General features: G+C 45.2%; 1 protein-coding gene across 3 annotated transcripts in view; it reads left to right on the plus strand.

Annotated features, from left to right (window-relative positions):
• Window positions 1-2,322: 2,322 nt before the first annotated feature.
• The window catches only part of GRAMD1B (GRAM domain containing 1B), a 214,420-nt gene continuing 192,079 nt past the window's right edge, over window positions 2,323-24,663 (plus strand). Inside the window, exons 1-2 of one of the 3 annotated variants that reach the window (XM_064375518.1) lie at window positions 13,992-14,365; window positions 18,767-20,969. In XM_064375518.1, the coding sequence (XP_064231588.1) occupies window positions 13,992-14,365; window positions 18,767-18,800 (408 nt within the window). In that variant the 3' untranslated portion in view covers window positions 18,801-20,969. Of the gene's footprint in view, window positions 3,661-13,991; window positions 14,366-18,766; window positions 20,970-24,663 lie in introns of those variants that run through there. The other 2 variants (XM_064375508.1, XM_012470248.2) reach the window with 2 other exon arrangements.

Below are 24,663 nucleotides of genomic sequence, written 5' to 3' on the forward strand. Positions count from 1 at the left end.
AGTAGGGAGCTACCGAAATGATAATTGTATCTCATAAGTGCAGCCTGTGTGGCATTGTTGAGAAAAGGTAGATTTTTAGAGTGCTCTATGGTGGGTGTGTGATGTGTCCCTGAAGTCAGGCACAACTTGTTGCCTGAATGTGTGTCAATGCATTAGTGATGAAAGTGTGATGACTATACACATGACTGCAGACATAAAAATGAAGTAACCGTCCACTTTTTTTTTAGCATGTGCTATGTGCTAGCGACTGAGCTAAGTGTTTATGTGTTTTATCTGTTTATCTCCCACAATAAGCCCTTGAGATGGACACTATTATCAATCTTGTTTTTTACATAGGTTAACTGAGGCACCGAGAGATGAATTAACTTGCTAATAAGTGGTGAATCCAAGATTTGAACTCAGATTTTCTAAATCTAGAACTCTTGTACTTCACTTATGGGAGACAAGGTAAATATCAATGAAGTGCAAGGGCTGCATTAATCCCAAACAGGTCATGTGACAGATGCTAAGAATTTGTCATGGTATTTTGTACAGGCACATGCAATCATTATGTAGTCTTGGACTTGCAAGTGACCATAGTGGTGGCACATGCCTCTAGTCCCACCTACTTGGAAGGCTGAGGCAGAAGGATTGCTTGAGTCCAGGAGTTCGAGGCTGCAGTAAACTATGATTGTGTCACTGCACTCCAGCCTGGGTGAGAGAGACCCTGTCTCTTAAAACAACAACAATAGCAACAACAAAAATGCATTCATGACTTATCAAATCAGGTACTAACTTAGGACTGAGATATTGACATTAAAGTCTGAAATCATTCTACCCTGGAGGAGACCAAGCAAATCATGTGAGAGCATAAGCTCTGGCATCAGAACTGATCTTTACAAATTATATGAATGTAGTAAGTGATTACACATAATCCCCAAATATGCACATCTATCATGTATCAATAGAACAAACAAACAGGCTGGATGCAGTGGCTCACGCCTGTAATCTCAGCACTTTGGGAGCCTGAGGTGGGTGGATCATCTGAGGTCAGGAGTTTGAGACCAGTCTGGCCAACATGGGAAACCCTGTCTCTACTCAAAATATAAAAATTAGCCAGATGTGGTAGTGTGTGCCTGCAATTCTGGCTACTTGGGAGGCTGAGTCACAAGATCACTTGAATGTGGGAGGTAGAGGTTGCAGTGAGCAACCTGTAGCCGGGGCTACAGACGCATGCCTCTACGCCTGGCTAATTTTTAAAATGATTCTTTTCAGAGATCAGGTCTTGCTATGTTGCCCAGGCTGGTCTCAAACTCCTGTCCTCAAGCAGTCCTCCCACCTTGGCCTTCTAAAGTGCTGGGATTATAGGAGTGAACCACCATGCCCTGCCTACTTTATATATAAAATGTGGAAGTTGGCTTTCTTTCTCTAAAGTACTTTTCTACTTTGAAACTAGAATAGAATAAACAGACATTTTGGGGAAATTAAATAATGGCTTAATATCAGCCTTCTAATCAGGACTGGCAGACATCCTTCAAAGAGAAAACCCTGGAAGAGGATGGTTATTTTCTGCAGGGCTGGGCAGTACCACAACACAAATTTGTCAGGGTTTCCCAAGGGGAGTTGGAAGATTTTCCTGTCTAGAGATCTTTGAAAGAGAGTAGGATAAAATCGCCTCTCTCAGGGATGGTTAAGCTGAGGCTCTTATCAGCAGGAGAAAGAGGATTGACTAAACTGATTCAGGGTACTTTCTTAAGAGTTGATAGATAAGCAGTTTTTTCCAAGTACATTCTTGTTCCTTTCTTTAATTGCTCCCCAAAGATTCATAGTCCAAATACCCTTACCTTAAAAACCTGAACTTTAATTAATCAGGAGTGAATGTTCTGGGTAAAGGGCATTATTGTCCCAGGTTACTTCTCCTGAGACCTCCTCTGTGTTGTAGGCTTAGTGTGACATGATAATCTAAGGGACATTGTGTCCACAGTCAGAGCTGCCCCTAGGAAAATGGCAGGGCTGAAGCAGATGATGTTCTTCACTTTTCTTCTCTCCAGAAAGGCATTGCAGAAGAAGAGTAATTTCTGGAGACTTCCAGGCTGGAAAATAATTGCACTGAATGCCTCTTTAAACCTCCCGGCACTGTTCCTTGTCCTCCCCTGTTCTTCCACCATCATTTTTTCCTTCATAGACATTTACTGAGCATAAATGTAAGTGCTCAGTCTGGAACAGTGAGCCTGCTAACAGACAACAACGATGAATGGGACATAACTCCTGTGTGGATGGCAGCCATAGTCTGAGGGCAAGTGGAAAACACGTGTCACTAATTGTGATACAAGGTGGGAAATGATGCGTTGGAAAGAGGTATGGGTGAACTGCTTTGAGAAGTCTTTATGCTGGTGAAGACTGATTAATAAATGAATATTGAGGACATTCTCAAAGGAGAAAAGAAAGAGAAAACATCGTAAAAGGACAACTTGAAGAGCAAGAGCAGACAGGGACTTGCTATATATAGAACCTTGGAACTGTGGAATGCTCTAGAGTCTTAGACTTGCAAGCGACCATAGAGGTTGTCTGGTCTCAAACTCATACTGATCCTGTCCCTAACAGGTTCACTCTGTGCTTTACCAGCTCCATAGAAGGGAACTTATCATTTGTTTTTGAATTAACAGCATCTGCTGGGCATGGTGGCTCATGCCTGTATTGCCACCACATTGGGAGGCAAAGGCTAAAGGATCACTTGAGACCAGGAGTTCAAGACCAGCCCGGGCAACATATCCAGACCCTCACTCTACAAAAAATAATAAAAATTAGCCAGGCATGGTGGCACACACCTCTAGTCCCAGCTACTTGGGAGGTTGAGGCAGGTGGAGTGCTTGAGTCCAGAGTTCGAGGCTGCAGTAAGCTATGATTGTGCCACTGCACTCCAGGCTGGGTGATAGAGATCCTATCTCTTAAAACAGCAGCAACAACAAAACAAACAAACAAACAGTGTCTGGTGCAACAAGGGAGTATGGGAATTTCTGTGTGTGTGTGTGTCTGTGTGGTGTGTAAATGAGAGAAAGTGAGACAGAGAGAGAGAGAGAGAGAGGGAGCAAGAAAAAGGAGGCAAAGCAGTAGCCTACCTTATCAGTACCCTAGTGGGCCTCTGCCTGAAGGACATATGGGACCAATGAGTGCTGACTGGTTGTTCTTTGAGTTAAGCTGGGGAGATTTTATTTTGGTGGGGATGGAACCCAGTGTCCTTGTTCCAAGGTCCAAGGTCCTGCATAGGTGGTAAACTTGCTGAGAATGAGATCATGTGAACAAGACTTCAAAAAGGAAGACTTTGCTCTGGCTAGTAAGATTTAAACCATTGCCTGACTACATCCTGGAAACAAGTTAGATCTACTCTTGGAAGCTAAATTAGAATCTTAAGACCATGGAAAGTCTACTTTTAAAGGTCTTTTAATGTTGACTAAGCTGCTATTTCAACAGAGGATGGCAAACCCCATTTTAAGCAAATGAACATACTGGAGGCTTGGGCCGACCCATTTGCAAGAGACCTGCAGTTTTCTCCTCCGTGGTCCGACGTGCTTGCTTGGAGCCTTGAGTCTGCAGTCCTCTTTAATAGGAGCCAGGAAGCACCAGAACTTACCGAGCCCTGATGATGATTCATCTCAGATCTACAAGTAGACTTTTTCATAGGTAAGAGATATTAGAGACACTTGGGTAAAAATTATAAATTAGAGGTACACTTACATTATTAATGACAAATGAGAAACTGATTATGTAGCCTGAACATGCCATGAAAAGAATGTATTGCTAATGTAATTTATTGCAAGGGAGTTCTACTAAATATTTGGGATAGTGTGGTTTTTTTTCTTTAATATTTAGAATCCAACACAAACTCCCAAGGAAATTTAGGGAACAAATAGAAACTGAATTACATAAGGAAACAAAGGGTATTGGTTTGCCAAATTGCAACTCCAAATTAATTTATTTGCCAGATTGCAAATCAAATACATGTCTTTACAGACAATGATGCGGGAACCAGTTTAAAAACGTATTTTACAGAAAGTCAAAAGAGAGCAGCTGTGAAGTGGAGGAAACACTGCTTTGGGATTCAGAATACCTGGGTTTGAATCTTGATCTCTGCATTTCTTCATCTCTCTGAGCCTGAGTTTCCTCATCACTACAATGGGAAAAAAATGACACCTCACAGGATTAGTATGAGGCTTAAATGGCAAAATATAGTGCCTGGCTCAAGAAATCTTAGGTGAATCTGAAAATTTTTAGGACACTGAAACATTGCTAATCTATACCTGACTGAAGCAGATTTTTCATGTGGTTCAAGTCCTAGGTATCATATATTTGCTTTAAAGGGAAAGGGCAAGACCATGTAAGTTAATTACTTACAGATATATTTTTACTAAGTAGTGATGTTCTTGCAAAGTTGTGTATCAGTCAAGTAAAATGTATTAGGGGAACTTCCCACATACAGGAATCCTGCTTATGTAAAGCAAAAAGGCCTTTTCAAATGCTGGTAACCATTCTATACCTTTTATGCAAATCTACACGACCACATGTTGGGATTAGTTCTAGTGGGGTATTTGTGTTTGATTAACTTCTTGCTCTGTGTGGGCTTATGAGGGAATTAGATGCACACAGAATGTTTGCCAACAAATGCAGACTGACTGTTAGGACTCCTCTGTGCAGTTTGTTTTTTAATTATTCTCAGAGGTCAAAATATTATGTCCAAAACAATACTAGAAGTCATTAAGGTAGAGCTTGACTGAAAGATGTTTGATTTACATAAAAGAATTTCAGTTCCAGCTTTGTGATCTTGGTCTAAGATTTATTTTGCCCATGCCTCAGTTTCTCATCCGTGAACCTGGGTGAGATAGAGTGGAAGAAGGATGTGGATGGGATGAAATAACTAATGGTTCTTCCAGGCCTATAATTCTGTCACCTAAGGAAGGTGATAGTTTTACTGCTTATAAAAATTTCCAACTGTCAGGCAGAATTAATATATCTTCCAGAGGTATCTGCTTACATCCAGGTAGTGGTTGAGGGCATAGAAAATGACGCTATTTCTTTTCCTGAAAAAGGTGACATGTTTCATGTCTATTTGGACACCCTAAGTTATGCAACAGATGACTTCCTCATCTGATTGTGCCTTATTCAAGTTTATTGTTGAATTAAAATTTCATACATGTAAAGAATTAATGTATTTTAATAAATCCTTTCTGTAAAAAAAAATTTGAATTATTTGAAGAATCATGACAGACTCAGGTATGCTTTAAACTCGTATTTTCATACCCAAGGACTGATTAAAGCAAAGCAGACTTTTCCAGTTCATAGACCCTGAGAGCTACAACAAAGGCTTTGTAGATTACCTAGCATAACCCATCCCTACATTTCAATTTCAGAGTATTTAAAATGCCATGCAGTCGCTGGATTGAGGCAAAATGTGAGCACAGTGATCCTGAGTCTCCCTTTCTAGGAGCAGGATGTGGGACGGGGAATACAAGCAGGGTTGCTTGCCACTGTGGGTGGCTCTGGGGCGTAGTTTAGCAGGGTAGAGGAAATGGACTATTCCTGAAAAGTGGGAACATCCCACAGTGTGAATTTCATTGAGGCAAGAGTTCGCACCAAGTGCGGAATTGCATAGGGGTGAATTGTTTATAGTTACTCCGTCAAGATGCATTGCTTGCAGAAAGATAAACCTCTCAGGGCACAGTAGGAATGGTTGTTCCAGAGCTGGATTACAGGAGCCACCAATTACAGGAGCCACCAATGAAAACCCTCCATGGAGCCCAGTCTTCTTCAGCTCCTTCCTGTGTCATAACAAAGCAATTCCAATTTTTTGCCTGACATAATATGTAAAGGCTGGTATCTCCCTGGTGCTTGGCAAACATGCTGTCCCATCAGAACAAACCAGGCAACTGTTTTCTAGGTTTTTAAAGTTTTTTCATTACATTCGTTATATTCCAAACTGTTTCTTTTGTAATTTCAAGAACACACCATGCTTTCTACACTTGATCTTAGCCAAAAGGCTGAGAAGCAATGCCTCAATGCCTCTGCACATCTGGGTCTCCTGCTGGAAACATGACCCCCTTATTCTACATGGAAAATGCCTCTGCTCACCTTCAAACCTTGACTAGGTGCTGTCTTCTCTGTGAAATTCTCTCTGGATCAGGCTCCTTCTCCCCTGTGTTCACACTGCATTCAGTACACATTTCTCTTGAAGTGAATTTACCAAATTGTAATTCTTGGATTGGTTCTCTTCTCCATCCTCCCTTCCCCCAGATTTGAAGCAACTGGGGTCAGAGTCATGTTTGATATGCATTCATAAATATTTGTAGGAAGCAATAATCATTTTTCATAAACTTTACAGGAACTTCACAGTACTCACTATTATGGTATGCTTAGAGTCTGGGAAGATTAAATACTTTTTGATTGATTTGCTAGATTACCAGGTACATCAGGAAGCTCCAATTTTCTTAGCAGATATAGGCAGAACTCCATTTTAAATGGCATAATCATACAGTCACATTTTGTTCCTCTGAAACATAACATCTACCAACAATAAAACACACACAAATTAAAAGACAAAAAAACCTTATCCCCATCCCCCAAATGTTCCCTCTCTTTTCCTTTCTTCTCCCATCTACTCGCCTCCTCTCTCCTCTCCTCTTCTCTTCTCTCTCTCCTGCTCCCACTTCAACCGCAAATAACTTTTCACAATCTAACTCTAGGCCCTAGAAGAGTGTTTAATACATACTAGATGTTCAAAAGCTATTTAGAATAGATGCCCCTCATTCTTTTTGCTGACTAATTTCTGGAAAGGGCAGTCTAATCTTGTAGCTTCCATTAATTCATTCCCTATCCACTCTTTAACCCATAGCAATTTCATTTCTTCTCTGACCACTCTACTGAAATTGTTGTCTCAGAGGTCATCAATGACCTAATTACAAAGTTTAATGGAATTATCTCTGTCTTCCTTCTGCCCGACTTCATTATAGCATGTGGCATCATCTATCTCTTTGAAATGTGGTATACTTGAAAAAGTGTGAGTTTTAAAGCAGAGACTCTAGTTTAAATTTGTGTTCATCTTCTACTAGCTGTGTGAACTTGGGCAAGTCGCCTTGTAAAGTCTCTCATCATCTTGAAAGAGAGCTTTTGATATTTATTTCTCAGGGTTGTTGCAAGGGTCAGCTGGGGTTTTGTGTGTGAAGCACTCAGCACGGTGCCTGGCTTAGTGTACCACGCAATAAACATTGGCTTCTTTCTTCCCTTGCCTTCCCAATGATTGCTGTTTCTTGGTTTTCTTCCAGAGGCTTCTTCTTTTCCTTGCCTATCTCCTCTCATTCTGCATTTTTCCCCTGCCCTATTTCAGATTTTCTCCATCTCTTATCTGAACAATTTGCCATTCATGTGGTCAATATTCCAAAAATATTGACTGATTGAATGATAGTCTCCAAATTGGTTTTTATGCTCCCTATCTGCTTTTTTCTCCAGTTCACAGTTCATGCTGTCACTAGAGTTGATGCTTCTGAAATACAGGTTAGTATGTAGCTCCTCCCACCAAAAAAAAAAAGAAAGAAAGAAAGAAAGAAAACCACCAAATGCAAACCAATCTGAATAGCATCCCTTTGCCTATAGAATAAAATCTGTACTTCAACACTCGGCTGGGTGTGGTAGCTCACACCTGTAATCCCAGCACTTTGGAAGGCTGAGATAGAAGGATCCCTTTGGACCAGAACTTCAAGACAAGCCTGGGCAACATAGCAAGACCCTGCCTCTAATTAAAAACAAAAACAGAAAAACCAAAACTCTCTACATTCACTGCAGTCTGACCCCTTGTTTGCCTAGCCTCATCACCTAACCCTGTATATCCTACCCTATGCTCTGACTTATCTTTTCGTATTTTCAAAAACTCTCTGTGAGTTTTCACTCCTTAGTGCTTTTACTCAAACTATTAATGCCCTATTCTTTTCTATTGAAATTCATACTTGAAGTATTAACTTAAATACCAATTCCTCCATAGGACCTGCCTAGACAAGCTCTTTTCCTCTAAGTAAAATTTATCAATCTTTCCACTCACACCATTTGTGCACTTGTATTTTGCACTTAATTAATTCTGCTTTGAGAGATCATGTGCTCCAATGCACATGATCTAGCTATATCTATAGCTAGATATCTATATCTATTTATCTAGCTATATCCCAAGGATTTCCTGAATAAGGAGCCTTACACAGTGCTCTAGCTTAACAACCACTTGTAGAATTAAACTGAGTTGAAAATCAACAAGAATAGTCCTGTTTCCTAAGAAGTGTAATATAAAGGAAACTTATACATAACAAAGGCTAACATTTATTGAGCAGTTACTGTATGCCAAACTCTGTTCTAAGTGCCCTACACAGTACTCATGCTCACAATCACTCCAGCAAGGAGATACTATTTATTATCTTGATTTTACAAATGAGGAAACTGAGTTACAGAGAAGTTAAATAACTTAGCCACAATCAAACTGCTAGTAAGTGATGGGAAAATGTCCAAAGCTCGGACGGCTTGACTTTGGGTCTACACACTCAATCATTAGTTGGTAGTTAGTATAAGCTGATGGTATTTTGCAGTGCTTCTGAGGAAAGCAACAGCAGAATTTCCAACACATGCTACCTGCCTTCCTTGGGATGGGCAACCAAGGACAGGTGGGGTGACTTCAGAAAATCTTTTTTAGCCCTGATTTGCACGAAAAGTCCTTGCAAGATTTAGAGGACAAGAGACGATGTCCTCCTTTGTCTTGGTATCCTTGGTGTCAAGAACAAGGGCAGTCAAATGTTGTGCAAAACATTCTTCTTTGATGTCTAAGCCTTTTGATGAGCAATTAAACCAGGGAGGCTTATCTGGTGACAGTCCTTCTCCTGAGGTGACGTCATTGCTCACCCTGGCCCCTGCGAAGGCTGTTGGAAGCAAACGGCTGACCCTGTGCACTCCCCAAGGTTGAGAGCACTCCCCAGGGCTCTGTTCTCAATAACTGAGTCTCCATCAAAGTCCTGAAGCATTTTCTCCCTTGTTTTTTAGAAGGAGAAGCTGAACGTGGTGGTTGGTCAACTGTGGTTTGATTTAGATTGTTTAGCCAGCACCAGCCTCCTCTTCCACACTCTTTCTCTAACCACACCAATTCAGTGCAGCATCCTCTCCTTAAAGCAGCGAGCCCCTCCCTGGGGAAATGAAGGGAGGACTTGTGAAAGAAACAGAAGGAGATACCATGGGGAGGGGTTTAAGTTATTCCCTCCAATTCTTTCTCCAGTCTTTATGCCCCGACCCTCAATTCCTTGCTTCAGTACCATCCTGGTAATTGATTCCTGTATTTCTAGCTCACCAGTGCAAGATATTAAAGCTGTTTGTGGGTCTCAGGGAAGTGTTTAGCATCTGGTGATCAAAATGGCTGAACCAGTAACAGATCAGCTCAAACAGACTTTGTTTTAGGTGTAAGTGAATTGCTTCTACTTTGAAGAGAAAGCAATCTTAAATTGCTTCTACTTTAAAGAGAGACCCACAGTCTCTTAAAGGCGGAGCCTTTAAGAGATCATCTCTTTCCTGCTACCGCTTGTAACGAGGCTCCAGTTACCTTTAAAAGATCTACAGAGAAAGTCATTCTCTACCCAGTCTTAGTCATGCATGCCAGTCCTTAACCAGCCTTACCCTCGGTAAATGTTTATCATCTATCCCTAATCCCCCATGCTGCACTCTACACAAATGCATTTCTTCTTGCTCAGCAATAAAATGAGAGCTGCAGAGTGAAATCTGGCCATCCTTCGTTTTGTGTTTGAAGACAGTTAATATTGTTGTCAGCATCGTCCACGTTTCTGTCCGTATTTCCAGCTTCCCTGCCAGCCACAAATTCCAATTCCTCTATGCCCACTGCCTGCTTCTTTCCCTCATAATGGGCCAACCGTTGGGATTAGCCATTCTGAATGTTGTGTGGGAGAGACTCTGTGCCCCAGCATTGAGGGTGGGGACTGTCTGTCTTGCAACCACATTGTTGTGGGGAGACATTCCTGTGTCCTTGGGAGTTCCCTGCCTTGGCATCCTGGAGCAGGTGCAACAATGTGTCCGGGGTGCCTGTGCCTTCCAGTTCACATTTACTTGGATGTGCACCCAGGAGAAACCCAGCCTGGAAGCTACTATGTTTCACTTAAGTTTTCTCCTGGAAGTTGAATAATAATAATAGTTTATGAGTCTCCCGAAGTAGTAGACAGGTGTTGGGTGTCTTGTGTCTGTAGGAAAAGGGAGCCTGTGCAGTTGAGAATAAACAACAGTTGCTTGGTAATATGACCTCCTTTCATTTAAGGTCAGAGACCTGGCTGCGGGTGGGGAAGGGGAGGCTAGCTACCACCTGTCTAGGGGAGAGGGGAATGGGGGCAAAGGTGAGGTTAGTTTCACAGAGAACTGTGGGGTTGCTGAGAGCCAAATATTGGAGAGAAGAAATATGGGAGTGGGGAGACTTGGGGAGCAAATGCAATCACTGAAATTCTGACACAGGGCATGGAAACTCTTTGGTTCTGACGTTGGCACCAGCTACTTTGAGAAATTGTTTCTCTATACTTTTGGAGTCCTCTAATCTGGCTTCAGAAGGCATGGTTCCAGCTCTGGCCTTGTCATTGATTAGCCATCGTCATTTATCTGTGACCTTGGATAAACTACTGAATCTCTCCGTCTCACTTTCATCAATTGTAAAGGCTTCTGGGAAGACACAGTGTGATGTATGGAAGCTCTTTTCAGAAGTGTAAAGGTCACCATACACATAAAAAGCACAGGATACTGGAGAGAATTAGAGGAAGGAGAAACTTGATTCTTACCTCAAGGAGCTTATAGTCTTAACACTAATGATGGCTTGCAGTGGTAGGGCATTTCATATTTCAAAGCAGTGCTTCATTTATCTTACTTGCCACAGCCATGGGCAACAGAAACAACTGGAAAGGGCTGGAGGATGTGTTTTGAACAGGGTTTTAATGATCAGAAAGATTATGGCTTGAAAAAAAGAAGGGACTGAAGGTGCAAGTGAGTAAGGGAGCTCTGGGTGTCTGCTTCCCAATCAAGTGAGACATTTTAGATTTCTGTTTGGAGGTTTTCCCTCAGGCCAGGTGAAATGTAAATGATCACTCTTAGCCACTGCTGTGCCCAAGGCTTAAATTAAATCTCATAGGATTTCAGATCCAGAATCTACTGTAGGTGGGAAAAGTGGCTGAAGTGTGTGGGAAGAGGAAGCTGGTGTCTTTTCTTCCTTGTAAGAGGCATGTACTTAAATTCAGAGGACCTAGAACAACCTTAAATTCAGCTGCCCATCCAATCTTTTGGCCCGTCTTGTGGACTTTCCTTTTGTTTTTATGGCCTCCAAGTGAATGATAGTGTCCTGGCTTCCTTTCTTCCCATAAGCCCCTGAGACCCTCATCTCCTATGTCAAGAGCCAGCCCAACACAGGGAAGTTATCAGCTCTCCAGCAAAGCACTCGTCCTTGGAGGAAGTCCAAGGCAGTGAACAAACTCTGTGGAACTTAGCTCCAGATCCTGTAAGTTTGGAGTTACACCGCAGCCTCCTTAGCATCCCTGGAGCTGGAAGAGGTAATCTGTTCCTTGCCAGGCCTGACACCTGATGGAAAGGGGTTTCTGCTTTCTGTGCTATGTCCGGGAGTTAAAATAGAGTGATACCAAATCATTCCCGAGAGAGCCAGTGGCTGGATGTCAGAAACAGGGCTGACATGCCAGGGAGTCACTTATGGGAGGGCCCGGCCTTGGCTTTTCAGCCGCAGTCTCTCTCTCCCTGAGGAAAACATACTTCCGTCGGTTTCCCGGCCTCTCAAAGGTTGTGTAATGTCACGATGCCTTGAGCTTTTCCACACTTGACATGTGTCATTGCAGGACTTGGTAGACCCATAGCCAGCTGTCACCCTTGATATCTTGCTGAACTGCAGGGATGTATCTACTTGCAGTGAATTCTTGTGGTCTTTACGGATGTGACTCTTTTTCAGCTTTAGGACACTTGTGAAAGTGACTTTTGTCCTGGCCTGAAGCTGGGCATTAGCTCCCAAATGGAAACTGGCCTCTGAGAGAGGCAGAAAAGAGGGGTGGCTCAGACTGTGGACTTACAGTATATTCTTGGGTGCTTCTCACGATCTCTTTGAAAGTTACTGACCAGACTGGGTATGGTGGCTCATGCCTATAATCTAAGCACTTTTGGAAGGCCGAGCATATTGTTGAGACCAGCCTGGGCAACATAGCAAGACCTCATACCTACAAAAATAAATAAAACTTAGCTGGGTGTGGTGGTGTGCACCTGTACTTCCAGCTGCTCAGGAGGCTCAGGTAGGAGAACAGCTTGAGCCCAGGAATTTGAGGTTGCAGTGAGCCATGACTGTACCACTGCACTACAGTCTGGGCAACAGAGTAAGACTTTGTCTCTTAAAAACAAAACAAAACGAAACAGTTACTGACCCAAGAGATAAATGCATTGTGCTGCGGATGAAGGAGAAGAATGGGTGCTACAGCCTTGCTCTAGGAGCTGGGCTGGGTTAGACTCAGTCGCCACAGAGAGAACCTAAATAGGGTGGATCAGTTCTAGGGTTGATCTCTTAGGGCCTGGGTCTAGAGAGTGAGTGTGGTTCAGCACATCTTGGGATGCTACCAGGACTGACCCAGACTTACTAGGTCCCATAACATGAGGACATTCTGGACTCTGTGACCCAGTCAGTCCATGGCAGACTGAAGCACAATTGCATAAGCCCTCAGGAATGTAAGGGGGGGGTACACTCAACTCCCTGGGACTCTGTTGGATGCATTGCTTTGCGGGTGCTCACCGACCCCTCTCATTTCATTCTTTGCTCAGGACGTGGCTATGGTACTGGCAGCTGGCTCAGGTGCAGGGCTCAGCCCCATTTTCCTTACTGGTCCTGTGTCCTTTGTCTCTCAGACCCTATTGTCTGTCTTTACTTGGCATGTCATGTCTGGTGTCCTCAGCTCACGCCGCCGCAGAACTGTTCTCTCTTCTCAGCTTGTCATTTTGGAAGCAGCCTCCAGCAACCTTGCTTTCCTCCTGTGACTGCTAGCCTCCAGTGCCACCACCCACACCCCAAATAATTCAAAGTGCCTTTCTTAGGAGAAAAGATCTAGTTGAAAAGTCTCCTCACTTTCCTTCAACCCTGTATCATGGGTGGCCTGAGAGAGTGAGGACTGAATTCATTGACTCCTCTTTCTCTGCACCCCCGCCCCTCAAAGAAATAGCAGACTTCGTCTAATGGGAGCTGCCTAGCCAATCGTTGCCTTGAGAAAGTTTGGTTTGTGATCCTATTTCACTAGGCTGATTGGAGCAGCCTTTACTCGGAGGTAGAGTCCCTCCCCGAGGGATTCCATTTACAGTTACACTAGCGGTTGCTGCCAGGGCGAGCCCATTCAGTATAGCCCCCCCACCCCGCCCCCAGCCCCCGCTCCTCCTTCTCCTTTTTTGTTTTTATCCAGTGTTTCGCTTCCTCTCTCTCTCTCTCTCCCTTTCCCTCCTACCACTGTCTCTTCCTCCCGCTCTCTACCTCCCTGCAGCGCCAAGCCGGCTCCCCAACCTGGTCTGCTGAAAGCAAACCTCTGAGAGTTTGCTGCGCCGCCCCTTGGGGCCCCGGGCTGCCGAGTCCCGCTAAGGCAAAGACGCCAGCAGCGGAAGAAAAACAAGCGGGCGCGCGAGGGGAGCCCCAGGAGGGCGGCCGGGTGGCTGGCAGGCGGCTCCCGCTCCGCCCGGTGGCCTCGGCGGCGGCTGACGGCCTGGAGGACTCGCGCTCCGAAAAGTTAGACTCCTGGCGGCGGCGCGCCACGCCGCGTCCCCTCGCGTCCCTTCCTCGCTGCGCTCCGGGAAAGGAACTTGCTCCTCCGGCCCCTGGAGAGGGCAGTGTGCCGCCGCGGGCCGGGGGTGGGGAGCAGCCAGCGCGAGACGGGAACGGAGCCGCTGGCGGAGGGCAAAGGGCGAGCGCGGAGGCCACGGGCCCCATGCCGGCGGCCAACATGATGGAGAACCGGCCGCTGCCCGCCCTGCAGGTGCCCGAGCCGCAGGGCGCGCCCGAGGGCAGCCCGGTCTGGTCCAGCTCGTCGACCCCTACGCTTCGCCGCCGGCGCTTCAAGATGCGCCGCATGAAGAACGTGCAGGAGCAGAGCCTGGAGGCGGGGCTGGCCCGGGACCTGCCCGGCGTCCTGGCCCCCGGCAAGGAGTTCCTGCAGCTGCCGTCCATCGAGATCACGCCCTCCAGCGACGAGGACACCCCGTGGTCCAACTGCTCCACACCCAGCGCGTCCCCGCGCCGAAAACGCTTCCTCCTCCGCAAGTGGCTGAGGGTGAGGGAGCGGAAGGAGTGCAGTGAAAGCAGGTACGTCCCGGTTCCGCCCGTCTCTTCCCCTTCCCCCGTTCCGTCCTCTCCAGAGCCGTCCAGGGCCCCGGGGCATCCTGGAGGAAACGTCCTGGGGGAGAGCAGGAGCCCGTCACCAGAGGCGCTTCGGCCGGGCGCTGCGCGTGGCCCCAGGGATGGTGGCATTCAGCTTCCACACGTGCCACCCAACCCAGGGTGAGGGGCTTCATTGTTGCACGACACGTTTACGTGGGGCTTCATGCTACATTCCCTCTCCCTTGATCCTCACAGCGAAATAAATAATAACAATAACAGCAACTAATAGTTATCAAGCCCTTACCGTGTGCAGGCCACTATGTTGAGCATTTCGTGTGCTTCCAGATTTCATCACTACGCAAACTCTCTGAGGTAGGTATTACTATGGCTCCCTTTCTACAGGCGCAGATAGCAAAAGGCCAGAGAACGGTTAAGTGGCTTATATTTCTGAACTCCATTTCAATCTTATTTTATGTTTGACCACACTGCATTGCTTGAACTGGCTCACATGTGTGGAAGTGAAGGATTTACATCGAGTTGAGTCACATTTCCTACCACATCAGAGTCTTTAGACATCGATACCTGGCCTGCAACACTGTGGTTTGTACCAGCTATTTTTTTGCCTAGGTTAATGTGGCATCTTGGTAATAGGAGAAGTGTGAGCTTCCCTCACGTGGAGAATTGGTGCAGGGCCCCATAGAGCAGCTCTACACAGCCTTGGTCAGGACTGGCGCTTCAGGGAGTTGTGTCTGAGCCAAGCCTCTTGCCTGGTGGAGTGCAGGGAGTCCTCACTGGTTCATTGGTACCACAAATCCTACACATTTACTGTGAGACTCTAGGGCCCTGTCTCTTAATGGATTTGTGTTCTTGTGCGGAGCCACTGAGTCAGTCAGTGATCACCTTCCCTGGAATTCCTTCTCCCAGTGTGTTCAATTACATTAATCTCAATTCAGTAAGTACTTACCGAGTATTTCTGTGAGCTCAGTCTAATAACAGCTAATGGTGGTGGTGTTGACGAGGGTATAAGAGAAGGATAGGTAGAGTAAGAGGTTGAGAAGGAAGATGTGAGGACGCTTGCATAAGAAATGAACACCTGGGCACAGTGGCTCATGCCTGTAATCCCAGAACTTTGGGAGGCTGAGACATGTGGATCACTTGAGGTCAGGAGATTGAGACCACTCTGGCCAACATGGTGAAACCCCATCTCTAAAGTACAAAAATTAGCTGGTCGTGGTGGCCAGCTCCTGTAATCCCAGCTACTTGGGAAGCTGAGGCAGGAGAATCACTTGAACCCGGGAGGTGGGGGCTGCAGTAAGCTGAGATCATGCCAGTGCACTCCAGCTTAGGCAACAGAATGAGACTCTGTCTCAAAAAAGAAAAAAAATGAAGACCTGCGGGAGCCATTGGAAAACATACTGTGCTGTGTGGTACTGATTGTGCTAGAAAAGAGAGTTCTGGAGAAGTAGAGGAAGACTTCTTGAAAGAAGAGGCTGACACCATGACAAATACAGATGGGTAGTAGAAAACAGCAGGAAAGGAATGAGGTTGGGTGCATAAGACTGGCTGAAGGGAACAATGTAAAGAGTGGCAGGAGAAACAGGAAGAGCTGTGTGTCTTTCCGCGGGGAGACTGAGGAGTGGGATCGGCTGTGCGGAAGATGGGCCCTCTGGGCCATCCGGAGTTTCTCTTTTCTGTTTGCAACAACAGCATGGTTCTATCTGCAGGTGCAGATATTAAGCTTTGTTCTAGGGATTTCTGTGGACCCTGGGGATAGCAGTTCTTTCTCTTTGGTTCTTCATCCTGCTACCCTTTTCACAGAGTAGAGGGAAATGGGGCAAGCTTGGTGGGAGCTAACCTTAAACTAAAGTGGTTAGTTAGTCAGGCTGGGCACGGTGGCTCACACCTGTGGTGGCTCACACCTGTAATTCCAGCTCTTGGGGAGGCTGAGGCAGGAGGATCACCTGAGGTCAGGAGTTTAAGATCAGCTTGGCTAACATGGTGAAAACCTGTCTCTACTAAAAATACAAAAAATCAGCTTGACGTGGTGGTAGGTGGCTGTAATCCCAGCTACTCGAGAGGCCGAGGCATGAGAATTGCTTGAACCCGGGAAGCGGAGATGCAGCGAGCCAAGACTATGCCATTTTACTCCAGCTTGGGCAACAAGAGTGAAACTTCATCTCAAATTAATTAATTAATTAATTAATTAAAGTAGTTTGTTACGGCTTATTGGCTTTTCCCTCAAATGTAAAAGAGCCTAAAACAGATCTTCTTTTGACCGTGAGATTCTCCCATATATACTGAGGACAAAATATGGTAAAAAGAGCCAGGTGCAATGATATGACCTGTACTCCAGCTACTTGGGTTGTGGTGTGAGGATCACTTGAGTCCAAGAGTTCAAGGCTTTAGTGAGCTATGATGGTGCCTGTGAATAGCCACTGCATTCCAGCCTGGAAAACATGGTGAGATCTGCCCAACTCTTAAAAAAAAGGTATATATGTTGTGTATGTGTGTGGGTGGGTGTGTGGATGTGTGTATGTTTGGAGAAAAAAAGTCTTGCATCCTGGCTAGGATGTGGATGACAGTAGACTTGGTTAGATTTGGGAAGGTATTCCTGGTTTTGAGAGTTATCTAAGTGTGTAGTGGAACCTTAATTTCTGTTGGAGTTGGGGACATATCCTTAAAATTTGGCAGGATTTTCACCTAGGTGTACTACAGGCTGGTATTTTAAATGTTGGCTTTTGGATAGGAAAAACATATGTATTGGTCGGGCACAGTGGCTCATGCCTATAATCCCAGCACTTTGGGAGGCTGAGGTGGGCAGATTTCCTGAGCTCAGGAGTCTGCGACCAGCCTGGGCAACACAGTGAAACCCTGTCTCTACTAAAAATAAAAAAAAACTAGCCAGGTGTGGTGGCATGCGCCTGTAGTCCCAGCTACTTGTGAGGCTGTGGCGGGAGAATTTCTTCAATCCAGGAGGTGAGGTTGCAGTGATCTGAGATCGTGCCACTGCACTCCAGCCTGGGCAACAGAGCAAGACTCCATCTTCAAAAAAAAAAAAAAAAAAAAAAAAGAGAACTTATGTATCTGAAAAGGCAGATTCTGGATTCAAATCCAAATTTGTGTAACTCACATCTACTCTTAACCACTGTTATACTGCCTCCTGTTGGACTCTATTTGGATTGTGTGTAAAACAAAGTCCCCTCATTTTTAGGCCTTGAAGTTGAAAGACTTCTTTCCAAGAAAAGAAGCAATCAAGCAAATAGGTGCTTGTAGATACCAAGTGACCTGCAAAGGAATTGGTGGTGGGGTGTGGTAGCTCACGCCTGTAATCCCAGTACTTTGGGAGGCCAAGGAGGCAGATCATTTGAGGCCAGGAGCTTGAGACCAGCCTGGGCAACATGGCGAAACCCTGTTGCTACTAAAAATACAAAAATTAGCTGGGCATGGTAGTGCACACCTGTAGTTCCAGCTACTCAGGAGGCTGAGGCACAAGAATTACTTGAACTCAGTTCAGGGAACGTTGGACTTAATGTCAGAAGACAGCTTTACATTTAAGTTCTATCATCGATTAGCTATGGAGATTAGCTTGAGCATTTCACTTTACCTCCATGAGTTTCACCTTCTTCATTTTCAGAAGAGGATATCTGTGGGTTAATGGGAAGTCTCAAGAGTAGTGCATGTGAAAATGTTTTGCAAACTTCCTCTTGCTGTTCAAGGGTGAAGGCTTATGTCATTACTCTGTGAGTCTCTCACATGGAATGGATGTTTGCTTAAGAGTATGAGGTTACATACTCACATGTCCTGGAGCAGCACCTGAGCCTCCTCACACAATTCAGGATTTGGAAATGATGGTTGGAAAATGGCTCTGCTCTGGGCTGGATTAGGGAGGATTAGCATACCAGGTCCAGCAGGATGTCTCCACATTCCCCACCCCAATTGTACCCCTCCAAAACAGAGAAAACACCTTTCAGGCTTGCTATGGAATTCAGTCTGATGTGGTAGAAGTTAAGCAGATGAGCGGGCCATAGCTTGTGAATTTATTTCAATTTTTGTTTATTTATTTATTTTGAGACAGAGTCTCGCTCTTTGCCCAGGCTGGAGTGCAATGGTGTGATCTCAGCTCAGTGCAACGACCACTTCCTGGGTTCAAGCGATTCTCCTGCCTCAGCCTCCTGAGTAGCTAGGATTACAGGCTTGCGCCACCTTGCCTGGCTAATTTTGTAATTTTAGTAGAGACAAGGTTTCTCCATGTTGGTCAGGCTGGTCTCGAACTCCCGGCCTCAGATGATCCGCCTGCCTTGGCCTTCCAAAGTGCTGGGATTATGGGCACAAGTTACCATGCCCGGCCTATGTATTTAGTTTTTTTTACTTGTCACTGACTTGAAGCTCAAGCTTGCAGATTTTCACTGAACAAAGTTGAAAATATAAAGAGGATCAGGAGACTCCTTTCTTCTTAAACCCTAGGAAGAAAGAAGTGGAAAAAATGGTAGAGATAGCATGGCTTACTAAGTTTCCAGTATTCACTGAATGCTCCAAGACCAATCGTGTTCATCTTTGTATCTTCATAGCACTGTACCTGACCTCTTACAGTGATCTATAGATCTATAGATGTTTGTTGATGATTAATAATGAGTAAATAAATGATTCATTTTTCTCTATTGTTTAAAGGGGAATTCTTTTTATTCATGAGTGTAGGAAAATTTCCAAAAGGAGATGAGTACAGAGCTGAATTTTCAAAACCATGTTTATTGAGATATAATTTATACAATATATAATTCACTTATTTAAAGTATGCAATTCAATGGTTTTTAGTATATTCTCAGCTGTGTACAACCATCACCACAGTCAGTTTTAAAAAACTTCTGTCGCCCCACAAAGAAACTCTTACTTTTTAGCTAGCACCTTTGCCCTCTCTGTCCCATTTCCCCAGCCCTAGACAACCACTGATCTATAGAGAGCTGAGTTTTGAAGGGGTAACAAATGCCTACAGGTGAAAGCAGTTTGGATATACTGGCTTCAAGATGGATATGGATGACCAAAAGTGATCTTGTTGAGGAATATGGAAAAATAAAGGTGGTGAGTCTGACAGATCAAAGATGACTGATGTCAAAGAGTTTGAATTTCAATGAATCACTCAGCCATCAAACAGGTATTGAGATCCAATATACAGAGTGCTTCATAGGCAATGAGGAGTCAATTCAATGGAAAGCTATTGTAGATTCTGGAGCTTGAGAGAGGCACTCTCAGAGTGGGACTTGAAGCAACTAGTTTCTTCTGTTCTGTGCAGTGGGGAGGAGGTGAAGGCCTGGAGTCTTGCTCTTTTCTTTCAGTGGTCTAACTGCAAAGCATCATCTTAACTACCATTGAACGTAAGACGGCACAGATTTTTTGTTGGCCGTGTTGCCCTCTGAGCTCAGGGAATAGTGTAGTCTGAAGCTGATGAGGAAGGCTCTTAGTATTAACACTCACATGTCTTTTTAACTCCCTTGGCCAAAACTGATTGTGGTGATTGTTCAGAACTCAAACTGAGGATTGGAACCCCTCTCTGAATTGCTGGGTTCAGAAAAGTCAGAAATTGAATGGAGCCACATCTCCCAGGATGTCTTCTTGTCATCACTCTCTGGAGGGGGAAGGGAAAGCTGACGACTGGTGAGTGGGTTGGGTGGTGGCTAACTGCAAGCTCTTTCTAGGGGATGCAGAAGCACCCCTCTGTGTGTCTGCCCAGGGCACCCTCACTGTTATTATCTTTTGCACCATCTTTTTCCTGGCTATTATGTCCCTTCTTCTACATAATATGCCTACCCCATCATGATTGCTCACAGTCTAGCAGGCCGGCGGCTAGAGAGTAGAGGGCCTTAGGGTTTCCACTTAGCTCCATGTCTGACCACTGGTAGTGCCACTAACTGATTGTGCCCAGCCTGCTAGGCTAGGTCATCTCTCTGGTGCCAGCCTAGCTGGCGTGTGGTCTGCCTGTAATGAATATACAGCATTGGTATATTTATCTTGATTCTTCATCTCCTTCCTTTGACCTTTGGAGGGAGACTTGCTTCGGGTTTCAGCTCCATTTCCAGGAGAGCAGGGTGATTTCGTGCATCTGAATGCTCTCCCCCTCAGCCTGTCACTATTGGCGTAGCTCCTCTGCTCTGTGTGTGCCCTGCTATGTATGAGAAGCACAGGAAGTGTGGGAGAGAGAAAACTCACATCCTTCTTAACACAAAGCGAACAACAGGTGCAAAAGAGACCTGCGATTGGTCAGTGGATTAAGTAAGTAATCAGTGCTGGGTAAGGTTAACTGGCAAAAACTTCCACCAGATTCATAATTCCTTGAGGGCAGGGACTGGTCTTACTTTGTGCCAAGTTTTCTGCTAAGCAGCCTTAAATACATTTTCACATTTAATCTTCACAACAATGCCTCGGTCCCCAGATTAACACTCTCCTGGTCAAACAGAAGCAAGACTGGAATTTGAACCCTGTCCTGATTCCAAAGCCTCAGCTCATTACAGCTCCACTGTCTTATCCCCGCAGGGGCTGGAAGCAGTCGGCCCTCCCATGCTTGAGAATGTGTAGATGTGGATGTGGAGGGGGAGGTTCTGAAGGAAGGTAGGAATGTGGACTGTCGGGTGGCCATTGATGAGATGCGTGTGAGGGTTGTGGGAAGCAGAGAGGTGTGAGGATCCTGCTGCTGATGGTCTAGGTGGCCTCCTCCGTGAGAAGCAGCTAGCTCTTGGCTGTAGATGTGGTTTCTAGATTAAAACAATTTGTGGAAACTGAGATGGTGGAGATGGAACCCTGTGGGCTGATTTCATACTGGCCAGCTTCCTCTGTGGGAGTTGGTATTTTGAAAATTTCCATGGTGGTTATGCACTCAGAGGGTGCCAGTTACACATCAGGCAAGGGGCTGGTATGAACATGGGGCAGATGCACAGGTGATCATTCTGCCCTAGTTGGTGCGTTTCTCCCAGGTATTATGTATCCTCCAGTTGCTATGCTGGTCACTGATAATTGCTTCTAGGGTAACGCAGAACTTAAGGAGTCTGAATGGCTAAGCTGCCAGTGGGGAATTTTCTTCCTGACCCCAGTGGACACACTGCTGGCCCTGAAGCAGGTGGTTAGCTGGAGCCAAGGCTGGCCCGAGAGCCTGGAGGTGGTTGCTGGGTTGCCTGCTGTGTGTACAAGAGCTTGATAAAGTCTGAGGGTTGTTCCTGGGGTCTTTACCCTCTTGAGATTCTTTTCTCCGTAGCACATATCAGCGTGGTGACTTGCCAAGGGCTGTTGTTCCTGGTGTGAAGAGGGACACAGCTTCTCATTGACTTGGGGGTCAGGAGTCTATGGGCTCTTCCTCTGTGACTGGAGCCTGGAAGGAAGTGTCCTCTCAGAGGAGAGGTAAAGCTTTTCTTGGGGATTCAGAACAGAAAATCAAATGTGGGTTTTCCAGTGGGAGAGGAGAAGCAGGGTGGTGATGCCTCAGCTGGTAAGGAGATGTCAGGCAGTAGCCGGCCACCCCATGCCACCATAGGCGACAAACTCCTAAAGGTACTCCTTTTTAAAAATGTCCTTTTTGTTTTCAGACCACATATCTGGATTTTCAATTCACATATTATACTATAGCTCAAAATCCTTACTAGGAAAATGTGGTCGTGCTTTTAGTCCCTTTGTGGAAAAAGGGAGGAATAAAGAAAACCATAGATTTTTCCTTTAAGACCCTGACGCATCCAGTTAGTCAAAGGGTGTGAAGACCTTCTGTGTCCTCTGCACATACTCGAGCTGAGATGAGACTCCATTTCTCCAATCCTGATCTGTACATGAGATGGAGAAATGAGATGACCAGGCACGTAACAGAGGCAGTGCGGGGTCAGAGCTGAAACTCAGACCTCTGACCTGAAACCTCCACCAATTTCTAACAGACCTGTCATATCTCTGCAGCAGCAGCCTCATTCTTTTTAAGGTCTCTCCCTCTCAGCACATCACTGTGGTCAAGGCTGTTTGCCCACCCAGCCTCGTGCCTCTTCCCTCCACCATCTGACCACAGAGATTTTTCAGTCTTGCTGCTTCTGATTGGCGAGTTTATCCAGGAAATGATGGGGCTGAGGGGGAGGACTAGATAAACAATAAACAATCTATTTGGTTTTTGCCCTTCTTTTGGCAGCCATAGAAAAATGATTTTCTTAGAAGTGGGGGCCCAGTTTGGGGATGGTAACCCTTACAATATTTTTCCTTTCCCAGCAATTAGGAAAGGTAATGGATAGTTTAGTGACACATTTTTGAGACTCTCCAAGAGTCTTCAAGCTTATTGTCTTAAAAAAAAATTGAAAGAAAATTTAGTGCATGTACTGCCGAAGTAAACACAAAAAATCATTTTTTATGCTGTAAAAGTCAATGCGGCTGGGTGCAGTGGCTCACGCCTATAATCCTAGTACTTTGGGAGGCCGAGGCGGGCAGATTACCTGAGGTCAGCAGTTCAAGACCAGCCTGGCCAACATGCTGAAATCCTGTCTCTACTAAAATACAAAAATTAGCTGGGCATGATGGCAGATACCTGTAATCCCAGCTACTCAGGAGACTGAGACAGGGCATTGCTTAAACCCGGGAGACAGTGGTTGCTGTGAGCCAAGATCATGCCACTGCACTCCAACCTGGGTGGCTGAATGAGACTCCGTCTCAAAAGAAAAAAAAAAGTCAGGATATTGTATCTAATAAAATAGCTAGTTAATCGTAAACTTTTGGACAGTAGGAAAGAGGAAAATATAATTTTATCATGTTAACCCATTTATTAGGGGGTATATTGGTCTGTTTGTGTGGCTATAAAGTGACACCTGAGACTGGGTAACTTACAAACAAAAGAGGTTTATTTGGCTCAGGGTTCTGCTGGCTGCATGAGAAGCATGGTGCAGTATCTGCTTCTGACTTCAGGAAGCTTCCATTCATGGTGGAAAGCAAATGAGGGATGATATAGTTTGGCTGTGTCCCCACCCAATTCAATCTCATCTTGAATTCCCACGTGCTGTAGGAGGGACCTGGTGGGAGGTAACTGAATGATAAAGGTAAGTTTTTCCCATGCTGTTCTCAGGATAGTGAATAAGTCTCCTGAAATCTGATGGTTTTAAAAATGGGAGTTTCCAAAACAAACAAACAAACAAACAAACAAAAAAATGGGAGTTTCCTTGCACGAGCTCTATTCTCTTGTCTGCCACCACGTGAGATGTGCCTTTCACCTTCCAACATGATTGTGAGACCTCCCCGGCCATGTGAAACTGTAAGTCCAATAAACCTTTCTTTTGTAAATTTCCCAGTCTCAGGAATGCCTTTATCAGCAGTGTGAAAGTGAACTAATACAGGGGAGCAGGCTTGTCACATGGTGAGAAGTAGCAAGGAAGAGAGGTGAGGGTGCCAGGCTCTTTCTAACAACCAGATCTTGCAAGAACTAAGAATGAGAACTCACTCACTCTTGAAAGAATGGCACCAAGTCTTTCATGGGAGATCCTCGCCCACAACCCAAACACCTCCCACTAGGTCCTCCTCCAACCCTGGGGACAAAATTTTAGCATGTGGGCCAGGTGTGGTGGTTCACACCTGTAATCTTAGTAATTTGGGAGGCCAAGGCAGGAGGATTGCCACTTAAGTTGAGGAGCTGGAGGCCAGCCTGGACAACGTAGTGACCCCTTCTCTACAAAAAATTAAAAAAATTAGCCAGGGCCAGGCATGATGGGTCACACCTGTAATCCCAGCACTTTGGGAAGCCAAGAAAGGAAGATTGCTTGAGCCCAGGAGTTTGAGACCAGCCTGGGCAACATAGTGAGACCTCCATCTTTATTATAAGAGAAAAAAAAGAGGCTGGGCACGGTGGCTCATGCCTGTAATCCTAGCACTTTGGGAGGCCAAGGTGGGTGGATCACCTGAGGTCAGGAGTTCAAAATCAGCCTGGCCATCATGGTGAAACCCCATCTTTGAAAAAAAAAATTAAAAAAAGAGAAAAAAAATTAGCCAGGCATGGTGGCACATACCTGAAGTCCCAGCTACTTGAGAGGCTGAGGTGGGAAGATCATTTGAGCCTGGGAGGTTGAGCCTGCAGTGAGCCATGATCATGCCACTGCACTCCAGCCTGGGCAACAGAGTGAGATCCTATCTGAAAAGAGAGAGAGAAAAAAAGTTAACATGATACTTGGAGGGGAGAAATATCCCAGCTATATCAACGGCAGATTTGGTGTATTATCTCCTGCCGTTTTTTTCTCATTCAAATTTTCCTTTTATTTGAGAGACTTCTTTTTTCTTCTGTACCTTGCACT

Source organism: Aotus nancymaae, unplaced genomic scaffold, assembly GCF_030222135.1.
Source record: "Aotus nancymaae isolate 86718 unplaced genomic scaffold, 86718_ANA_hifiasm-v0.15.2.pri h1tg000012l, whole genome shotgun sequence".
In the NCBI taxonomy this organism is placed as follows: Eukaryota; Metazoa; Chordata; class Mammalia; order Primates; family Aotidae; genus Aotus; species Aotus nancymaae.